The sequence below is a fragment of the Fusarium phalaenopsidis genome, assembly GCF_050370095.1.
Source record: "Fusarium phalaenopsidis strain FUZ10S chromosome Unknown contig_32302, whole genome shotgun sequence".
Lineage (NCBI taxonomy): Eukaryota > Fungi > Ascomycota > Sordariomycetes > Hypocreales > Nectriaceae > Fusarium > Fusarium phalaenopsidis.
In genome coordinates, this window is record NW_028145405.1 from 2284564 (window position 1) to 2295347 (window position 10784).

Here is a 10784-nt window from a genome sequence, read left to right on the forward strand (position 1 = left end):
CAAAAGAAACCGTGATGAAGAGCCCACGCGGTACCACCCAACTTGCCTGTGCCGCCCACAGCCACGCTCGACAAATCACTTGCGCAGAAGAGGACCGTAGTGGATGCGTCCTGTCGTTGTCGGTTCGAGCCCGAAGAAAGGGATGGATGGATGGGGTCGAGCAAGCAACCTTGATGGGCTGCTGTGGGCCTCACCCATGAACATTACGTATGTGCCGTTGGACCACCCCTGGGCTAGGTATGTGTCTATTGGCGGTTTCTTTGAGGTGAGTTTTGGACCCTGAAAATGAAACTGTCTTTGTGCTGTCGAAGGCGAGTGTGGAAGAGAGAGAGAGTCGAGTCAAGAGACTCGATAAAGATGACCAGCCAAGTCAAAGAACGACAATCAGGTCAAAGACACTTCATTGACATGAGTATCCTGAAACTGGTCGTGTGCTTCATGGTCGATCTTCTCCTCCCTTTGACCCCTCACCCTCCTCCGCTGTCATTCAGCCGGTATCCAGTCCATCAGCACACGTGTAGGTCGGCCCGCCCAAGATTGGTTCTGGATCCGACATCACCGGGCGCTTCGACGTGAACACACGGCGCACGAGCTGCCCAGGCGGGTTGGGGAAGATGCTTGTGCAGGCAGTCACAACGTGGGGGAGGGGCAGTTTTGGATCTTGTTATTGTGCTTTTTTTGTCACTCTTCAAAACATAGATATATTCATCCCTCTCCCTCAAGATATAATGGCCCTGCCACCTTCTCGAATGCGAACGTGGTGGCGGTTCACCGAGCGGTGGAGTCTCTCATCAAACAAAAATTTCCCCTACCCTCTTCTCCAGTGAAATTGCATAACCTCTCGCCCTGCAAAAGCTCTGTAGTCCCCTATTGGACGCCTATCCAAACCCGCTGGAACGGACGTGTCCGAGACTGACAGGGATCCCCATCGTTTTTCTCTTTCCCTGCAGGGAATGACCTCACGCCTGCCTCGCCCTACTACTCAATCTCAGCCTCAGCTGTCCTCGACATTTCTTACCTCTTACACCATCAAACTTGACGACTTTTCGCGACGACTTCAACAGTCATCAAATAACCATTGATCGACCGACATACGAGATAAAGGCAGACCTCACCGACTGGACACAAGAGAAGGCATAGGCAAGATGCCACTTACAGGCGCCCAACTGCTCGTGGCAGCCACTCTCTTCTTCCAAGCCGTCATCCCATCCCCAATTCTCAACGACGATCAAAGAGTTCTCAGCACGAATTCATTCGCGACACCGCAAAATGCGCAGCAGCCGAGCAGGAAGCTAAATGGGAAATTTCTTCACATAACAGGTACGTGTTTCCCAGCGTGCGTCGCTGGCAGCCTCTGGTTGGTGCCCTTCAACGGCATTGGCCTTGCTCGAGAAGTGGTGGTGTGCTCAACGTGTTCTTCCCCTTTCGGCGAAACCTACAGTCATGGCTGACGTGAACTCAAACTCTACAGATTTTCACCCTGATGAATTCTACAAGCCCCATTCTTCCACCGCCGAGGGCGTCGCATGCCATCGCAAGGAGGGCCCAGCGGGCACTTACGGCGCCGAGACTACCGACTGCGACTCACCCCTGGCTCTTGTGGACGCGACTCTGGATTGGATACGCGCCCATGTAAAGGATGACGTCGACTTTGTTGTATGGACCGGCGATACTGCGCGTCACGACAGCGACGAGAAGCTTCCTCGAAACTCTGGCCATGTGCTGGGAACGAATCGACAGGTAGCCCAGAAGATCATTGACACCTTTTCCGACAATGGCCAGCTCGACATCCCCGTCATTCCGACATTTGGCAACAATGACTTCCTCCCGCACAACATCTTCTACCCCGGCCCCAACAAGTGGCTCAAGGCCTACAGCGAGATATGGCATCGTTTCATCCCCGAGGAGCAGCGCCACTCGTTTGCCTTTGGCGGCTGGTTCGAGGTCGAGGTCATCCCGAACAAGCTCTCCGTCATCAGTCTGAACACCATGTACTTCTTTGATCGCAACGCTGGTGTCGATGGCTGTGCCGATACATCCGAACCTGGCTTCAAGCATCTCGAGTGGCTGAGCGTTCAGCTGCAGCGCCTGCGCGAGCGCGGTATGAAGGCTATCCTGATCGGCCACGTCCCACCTGCGAGGACCGAGAATAAGCAAAACTGGGACGAGACGTGCTGGCAAAAGTATACTCTATGGCTGAAGCAGTTCCGCGATGTCGTGACCGGCTCCGTGTATGGTCATATGAACATCGATCACTTCCTATTCCAAGACACCAAGGATATTGATCTGAGCCTCTACGACCAGGCTGTCGAGCGCGAGCCCATCCAGGACGACTTTTCTGTCGAATCGAAGAGTGATTACCTCGTTGAGCTCAGGGATTCATGGACCGACTTGCCTAATGTGGCGATCAAGGACTTGGAAGCGGATGCCGAAGATGACGAGTCTGACGCCCAGGACGATGAAGTGGAGGATCTTGGAAAGAAAAAGAAGGGCAAGAAAGGCAAGAAGAAGAAGGGTCTCAAGAAGATTGGCGGCAAATACGGCGAGCGATACCAGCTTTCTTTGGTCAGCCCCAGCGTGGTTCCCAACTACTTCCCCACCATCCGTGTCATCGAGTACAACATTAGCGGTCTGGAAAACACCCCGGTTTGGTCCGATGCCTTTGACGTGAACGCAAAGGTGCCTGAGCAGATCACTGAAATCCCGGAATTCGATAAGCCTGAGGACGAGGGCCGACAAGAGCTCAAGAGAGACCTTGAAGCTGAGCGAAAGAGGAAGAAAAAGAAGGGCAAGAAGGGAAAGAAGAGGCCCAAGAACCCCCAACTCGTGGTTCCAGATGATCCGCCTAAGGGATCGCTCCCTGGCCCTGCGTACTCTATGCAGCCCTTCACTTTCACCGGATACACACAGTACTTTGCCAACCTCACCTACATCAACAATGACATGACGGATCCCGCAGACGGGTCTAAGTGGCGCGACGGCGACTTTAGCGACGAGGTGCCCAACCACGACACCCCTCAGCCACGCGAGTTCAACTATGAGGTCGAGTACAGCACTTTTACCGACAAGATCTTCAAGCTCCCCGACTTGACGGTCAGGAGCTACTTGAGGCTGGCGAAAAGAATCGCAAAGCAAGAGAAGAAGAACAAGGCCAAGCCGGCCGATGAGGTTGATGATGATTTCGAAGACGACGACGACGATGATGACGACGAGGAGAATCCCGACGGCTCTGACTCGGACGTTGATCAGTCGAGGAGGAAGAAGAAGAAGAAGGGAGGAAAGAAGGGTGAAAAGACCACTCGCAAGAAGAGCAACAAGGTCTGGAAGCACTTCCTCCAGGAGGCCTTTGTCAACACCATCCCCGAGAAGCAGCTCAAGAAGTGGTCGCGCAAATGATTTCCGTTTTCTTTTTTTTTTTTCCTGAGAAATTCTTGCTCTTCATGTTTGGCATTTTAGCGAAGGGACGGACTGGCATGGATCTCTTGGATAGAGAGAATCGGCGTTCTTGGCGCAGCGAGATATACAAATTTCCTCATGACTCTTCCTGTCCTAGGACGGATTGAGATTGAGGGATTGGCTGTTTTGTGTACACAAGATTGTGTGTTTTTATACGGATCGGTTAGACAGACGACGTTATGAACAGATCAATGGCTTCAAAGACTCGTTTCATCATGTTGAAATTACATGTATATTGTGATCAAAATCTGTTACTTGGTAGTATACCGCCCATTGCAAGGGTGGAAGAAATAAGGGGTATCAGCGAATGTAGCGGCATTGAGAAGGCCGCCAGCTCATATATATCGTTAACATCATCACCCGGCCTACAAACTCGCCGGAATTAAACAGCATTCTTTATATCCCCCAAGTATTCCTTTTAAAACATCTTGTCCGTACTTGTTACTCTGCGCCGTTGACCACCCGCAACGCCCTCCTTGGTCCCATGACAACACTGAAGAAGCTCGGCTCTTGTCCCTCGAGCAGCCCCTCTGTTGAACCTCCGCTGCCGCTTGTCCCAGGCCTGACGTCCTCGTTGGGTTTCGGCACACTGCTGGAGCCCATCGCACTGGGCGTGGTGTCGTCTTCGTCTTCGGGTCGCCACTTGGGCTCCGTGGTCCATCCCTGCTCGCGGCTGGAGCCGACCCAGCCAAAGAGGCTCTCGCGTGAGGAACTTCGGTTTGGACGGGCAGCAGCAGCAGCACCAACGGCAGTGGCGGCGGCTGCGTCTCCGGATGAAGCTGAAGATGGGTCGAACGTGCTGTTGGAGACTCCAGAGTAACGGTTCGTCACGGCGAGATGGTGTCGATACGCCCTGACTTGACGGCGGTAAAGCCAAGAGCAGAAGCCGAGATAGAGAGCCAGAGCGCCAAATATGCCTGCAATGACTCCCGCAGCAACGAGGCCGCCGTTAACGCCGTCCTTGTCATCATCGCCGGGTGATGCCGTCGAGGTGCCCGTCTCTCCAACTCGGACCGTAGCTGTCGCCCCCTGCGTGATGGTGAACACGGGCGGCTTCCCCGTGGCAAACGGACCGCCGGTGGCCGGCCCCGCAGCGGGGGTCGTCGCCGTAGCTCCGCCGTCACTGCCCCCACCCACGACCTGGTGCACGGCGTCCGGGACTTGGTACCCAAAGGACCCGGCGAGGACGAGATTTTCCGGGTGATGGTCCCCACCATGATCCGCGGCCTGGAACTTGTCCTTCCACTCGAGTGACGAGGCGTCAAACACGTACATGCCTGAATCGCACTCAATGTCCTTGCCCACGCCGCCCACCACCACCATCTGACCGTCGTACATGGCGCATGAGTGACCTGCACGCGCAGCTGGCACGTTTTTGCCCTTCTGATCGACCTTGATCCATGTGAAGGAGGGAATGGTGAGGATGTACATATCGTCGTATTGTGTCTGACTCCCCTGTCATGTGTAAGCAGGTTGGGTTGCAGTCATGAGATTTAATACGAGGACTTACGAATGGCAGGTTCTGTCCACCAAACATGTAGATCTGGAAGCTCGAGGCATCTGGCGCACTGGCGATGACAGCGCAGGGATTGACACGGACGCTCGGCGTGTCTCCAGATGTCTCCTGGTGGAACCATTTGGAGTTGGCAATATCGTAAACATCCAGTGTCTTGAGATCCTCTGTGAAGGTCTCGTTGGTACCTCCCGCGAGTCCAATTAAAACTCCCATGTCTCCCCATCCGGGAACAAACACGAGGACACCATCTGCTCTCTCGGTGAAGTTGCCGCTCTGGACACCCGCCTTGGTGATGTTTCGAAAGGCACCGCTTTCGGGTGCGCCCGAGCCGGTAGAGAGCTTGTCAACACCCGAGTTTACATAGCCTGGGTGTGTGAACTCGAGCAGGCTCTTGAGGTATACCCTGTCAATGTCGCGCGACCAGCCTGGAGTGGTGGCCCAGTCGAGATGACCACCAAAGTACCAACTGAGACCGAGCTCGGGAACAGAAAGACCTGCACCCTCAGCGGCACGGTGAACAGGTTGGTTACCAGACTCAGACTCGTTACCCGAAGAGGTTTTGGGGTTCTTGAACTCGGTCCATGTGCTGTCGGCAATGGAATAACGCCAGAGGGACTCGGGACCGGGCTCGACGTATGGCGAATCGGAAAACTGGCCTCCATATAGGTAGAGGTTGTTGTAGTCGTGCCAAAGATAGCCCATGGACACCTCGGGAGGACCATCGGGTCTCTCGAGTCCACTCAGCTCAGGTGAGTCAACATCCCAGTCCTTGGTGAGATCCAATGTTAGAAAGTAGTTGTTCCATGTATCCTCCGTCTGGTCTGCCTTGGACCTGGCTCGGCCGCCATACAGATAAAGCGTGCCGTTCAATTGGGCAGCTTGCAGGCCCCATCTGGTGCAGACATCGGTGGGACTTTTATCTCGACGAGTAATGGCACCAGCGTTGGCGCCATTGAGGTCCGTGACTGAATGCCCATTTCTCCAACTGAAAGCAGGAAGCACAATGGCAATGAGCAGTGCTATCATGGTGAACCGATGAAGGCCGGACATGCCTGGAGATGCACCTGAAGTGCTCTTGATTCTTGGCCGACCCTTTGTGTTTGCTAGCTTGGCGTACCAGGTCTTTGGCGAAGATAATGATAACTGCCGTGAGCGTTGACGCTTGCTCCCAGATGAGTCTTCTCCGCTGCTGTCGTGATCCTGGTCGTTTTCTTGTTCGCAGTCTCGCTTATTTGACTGAGATGTTTGGACAGGATCTGAGTTGTCGGTAATCTCTCTTTTGCTATGGTGGGTAGTAGTATGTTGACTTGGTAGTAACGTGGGTGCTGATGATGGTTCCGGATATTCCAAGTCATCGTCCAATCCAACCTCTTTAAATACGGATCTTCTCCCCTTTCTGATGTTGCCCCCCATCTTGAATGGTGGTGTGATAAAATTCGAGCTTTCTCGCAAGCGATCCGAGGTGCGCTGGGAGTTGAAACGGGGACGAACTGGAGAGCCACAATTCGGCGGCATCAGAAGGGCCGCGTTGGCTGGGGTGGGAGATTTAAGCATAGACATGGTGAGTAAAAGTAGAGTAGATGACGGCTGGTGGCGACGAGTGTCTTGAAATGGGCGTTCCCTGATGGTGGTTCGGATCGGCGAGTGCTATGATGTAGCCCACCTTCAAGCAATGGATGGCACGCTGTAGGGGGTCATAACCTGTGCTGTACCGTACTGTAAGTGGAATGACCTCGAACACGAGGGATTGCGCTTTTTCAATGGCAACCTTCGCAATGCAGGTTCCTTTTGTGAAAGGAGGGCGGGGGGGAGGGCCACAAGGGAGCACGACTTTATCCATGTTGGAACACAACGCCTCTAAATGCATTTGGCTCAGGTAACCAAGGACCAAGGGATCGTCGGTCGTCAACATAAGCCGCAAATCATCCCGATAGTCGACAGACAGCAAAGCCGCCGTCGTTTCTTGACCCCTGACCCACTACATCATCGATTGCTCGAGGGCGAGACAAGGCGAGACGGGGACACAGCCCACGCGAGCAGGGCGTGGAGTAGTTGCTGTGGAGGGTGCGGATACAATAGGTTTGGTATGGATTGCTGCAATGCCAGCGTGGTATCGTATCGTCGCTTGTACACCTCGACCAGAAAAGTATTTCTCAAACGCTGCAAGCTAATACTGCATCACGCCCCCCTCGGTCAGAGAGACGAAACCAGGCAGGCGGGCAGGCAGAATGGTTGCCGTGAGGGTGAGCCATCTGCATTGCATTGATTGCACTGCTGCGCTGCACACGGACGAACCAGGCCAAAAAACCTGGAAGACGCCCTTGACGACTTGGCGCGGCTTCAGCAGTTCCCTGCTGCCAAATCCATCAGGACCGTGATGATTGGATGACTTCACTCGGTCCGACCACTGCGCTGGCTGCACGCACTGGTTTGGCATTGCCCTGCTTTCGAATGATAACGGCCGTGAGCAAATCCGGGGTAGGAAGCGAAGCGAGGACGACGCGCTAGAGAAGTATGCAGGGATCGTGCAACAAGAAAGCACACACGATCGAGATTCCAGAAGCGGTTTGAGACATGATTGAACAAGAGAGAATGCGAATCAGTCCAACAAGATGTGGTTGGCTCGGATATCCTTCGACCCGTTTCAGACTTTGACGTCAGATCACATGCCCGACTATGCGCACTGTACACCTACACTCTATTTATGTGAGTGGACAGTGTGGATTACACACTCACCGAAAACACCATATTCCAAAAGCCCATCCAAACCACCAGAATACGATCCCCATCAACAAAATTTGACCCAAAACCCGGTCGAGGCCTCCAGAATTCCGTCTCCGAAAAGCTAAATTCTATTTCCCCTCCCTTGTTTCCATTTCAAGAAACCGCTATTCGACGCCAATTCCCAACACGAGAGAGACGAGCCACGTCTCTCCACTGCCGCCACCCGCCGGACCCATGCTCCGTCTGTTGATCATCCCCTTTCTCGTGGAACGTTTGCCTTGGGCCAGATCCTCTCGCGTTTTCGGTTGATTGGCGTTTTCAGCCCTCCTTTTCGGCCTGGTTTGAATGCGGAATTCTCCTCGTCTGCTCGCACCGCCACAAGGCGTCTCCGGAAGCCCTCTTTCCGCCATTCGTCGCCACAGCTTGAACCCGACGATCCTTTCGTATCATTGTCTCCATATCCTATTTTGAGGCTTCTAAGTTCAGCTCGTGTAATTAGACGCTGGAATGGGTCCGGCGGCTAAGCCATGTCGCGAGTTGAGTTGCCCCATGCCTCGTTCTCCTCTCGCATCACGGCCTCTCCTGACATCCCGGGTCTCACGAGATGCACCTTGGGCTGTGGAGAGTCCCAATAATGAGGGACTGGGCGGCAAAATCCTGCAAGTGACGTTTGTGTAGAGTTTTGTTGTTTCAACTCAACAAAGGCCCACTGAGACGGATGCAATACCCCTGAAGATCTGCAGCAGATGCATTCAGTTGTTGTGAGTTCCCAATCAAGAAGGCCTCTCACCATGTCCAGATGAATAGTTGAGAGTGGTCAAGTGTGCTTTTCTGTCAACAGTCACAGATATCTCACATCAACCCGGCGCTTTTTGGCAATGGGTCAAAGGTTTCGTCCTCAACCAACTCCAACGGTGCTTCTGCCTCAGGGGGCAACACTGATGCTCCTCGGTTCACCCTTAGAGCCTGTCGAACTCCAAGCTCCCTGCCTATGAACCGTAGTGTCTTCTCTGCGCTTTCTCGCTGCTCTGGAAGAGTCGAAGATACGAGGTACACCGCCGTGAGAGGCCATATCAGTTTCAAGGCATCAAACAGAGTCCTTGGAGATGGATTATTCCGGAACGCTCCTGGGTCTAGGTGCCGGGAGACGGCATCCATAATCGCTTGTGCTGATCCACGCACCAGCCGGATGCAGTGTGCGCGGATGGATTTGAGGACGTCAAGCGGAATTGGGGAGGCAATGTGGTGGGTTAAAAAGTTGGCAAAAGATAAGACGACTTGATAACCTTTGACCCGGGCCGAGTTGAGCATGTTGCGCATGTATGGGTCAAAGTCGTGGTCCACATGAATGTTGAATGTTTCAAATGCTTTCAGGTTGTCCTCGGCTTGGAACAAGATGCCGATCAAGTCGTAGTATTCAGCCGAGGCAGCATCAAAATCTCGAGCCCGAAGGATCTTCAGCATGCGGCATTGCACGTGCGCAATCTTGGTGATGTAGGAAGAAACCTCGAGTGCCCAACCCTCTTGTGGATGTAGAGTCTCTTTGATTGCAGAAAACCATTCTTCAGACTCTGGAGGGCACTCGATGCTTGTCAAGAGGCATTGCACTTGCTTTTGGGTTGTCAACCTAGTGTCTAGAGGATAGGCTCTCGAAGTACGTACCACCATGTTGTATGCTGGCCAAAAGCCAGCTCGGCCATTTTCTCTCTTGAAGTAAGCGGTGCCTCTCGCTTTGAGAATACTGTACAGGCCTCGTGTGTGGAGGTGCCACGGGCTCATTGGCTCTATGCGGTTGATGGAACCCATGAGAAGCTGGAAAACTTAGCATCTCAATCAAACGGTACGAGTCACCATAGTCTTACCTCGTAATTTGTTAGAATCCATACTGTTGCAAGCACGTCGTCTCTGAGAGCGCCACCAGGTGACTTCAATGCCTCTCCAACAGAGCTCAAAGTTTTACCGAGATATGTGCCCAGCTCCTTTTCAGTCTCGGTAATAGATCCATTGTCGATGGCAGTGGGGTATCGTAGATTGGTGACATAGGTACGGGAGAAGAGATGGGCAGCCCAAACAAGGGGGCCGTTGACATCATTTTTCCTATATGTGTCGTGGAGGAACTCTAGGGTGGAGTAGACGTTGAGAAGGATAGGGATGGAGTGAGAGGTCCAATGCTCATTCATGGATTGAGGAAGGATGATAGTTGTGTCAGAGCCCGCAGTGGAAATAAGGTCAGTCGAGGTTGAAGAAACAGGACTCAGCCCAAAGTTTTCGTCCAAGAGAGTTCCGGGAGTAGCAGAGTCTCCGCTTGAAGAAGACGAGTCGGAAAAAGATATGACAGAAACCTCACGGCTTGCCTGCTGCTGTGTCCTCTTCTTACGCTTCTTGACAGTGGCTGGATTGGCATTGCGAAAGACAAGCTCATGCTCATCCCGATAGCCAGGACATTCAGCTCCATATTTGATGCATCTTTGACAAGATGGTCTGCCAAGATCGCACTGCGAGACAGTCAGAAACTGCATCTGTAGGTGGGGGATAAGCAGAGACGTAAGCACAAGCAAGCACTAACCTTGACACGGCGCGACCTGCAGAGGTGGCAGTCCTTGCTCGGCTTGCCCGTGTTGGGCATGGTGATCAATTACAAGGACTCGGCCGGGGAACTCCAGAAAGACCAGGTACTGCACCGATAGTTTCTGCAGAGCCGTTGATGGAGATGGATGGGGGAGAGTTCAAACGGGTAATCCTTTCGAGGTCCGTTTAGACGCGGTGACGTGGTTGGCTTTGGCGCCGGCATACTCCTGTTTTGGGACTAGCGCTGCCGCAGGGCTGAGATTGCTGGCTTGTAGGGGATCACGTGGGAGGACTGAGCATGTGCTGGGAACCGGTGAACTATGAGAGAGCGAGATTACAAAATAGACGGAGCATATATCACTACACAGCAGCGACATAGTTGTGTTTGGTATAACCAATACTAGGAGGCCGTACTTGGCACGATCCTCTCTTTGAACCGCAATCTCCTCACGGTGTATAGCACAAGCTCAAGAGAGGACCACCATTCAATAAACGGTTCTGATGTAAAACTCTCTATTCT

General features: G+C 53.2%; 3 protein-coding genes across 3 annotated transcripts; 1 reads left to right on the forward strand and 2 right to left on the reverse strand.

The window, feature by feature from the left end:
* Positions 1–1145: 1145 nt before the first annotated feature.
* Positions 1146–3396, forward strand: LRP88_08070 (Metallo-dependent phosphatase-like protein; the record flags this gene model as incomplete). The annotated part of the gene is made up of 3 exons (XM_083244580.1): positions 1146–1326; positions 1472–2400; positions 2455–3396. The coding sequence occupies 3 exons, from the start codon at positions 1146–1148 to the stop codon at positions 3394–3396; spliced, it is 2052 nt and encodes a 683-aa protein (XP_083099074.1).
* Positions 3397–3897: 501 nt separating this feature from the next.
* Positions 3898–6532, reverse strand: LRP88_08071 (uncharacterized protein; the record flags this gene model as incomplete). The annotated part of the gene is made up of 3 exons (XM_083244581.1): positions 3898–4911; positions 4967–6133; positions 6224–6532. The coding sequence occupies 3 exons, from the start codon at positions 6530–6532 to the stop codon at positions 3898–3900; spliced, it is 2490 nt and encodes an 829-aa protein (XP_083099075.1).
* A 2016-nt stretch (positions 6533–8548) lies between these two features.
* Positions 8549–10322, reverse strand: LRP88_08072 (Zn(II)2Cys6 transcription factor domain-containing protein; the record flags this gene model as incomplete). The annotated part of the gene is made up of 4 exons (XM_083244582.1): positions 8549–9307; positions 9359–9508; positions 9559–10191; positions 10263–10322. 4 exons carry the CDS (start codon positions 10320–10322, stop codon positions 8549–8551), a joined length of 1602 nt encoding a protein of 533 aa, XP_083099076.1.
* Positions 10323–10784: the final 462 nt, after the last annotated feature.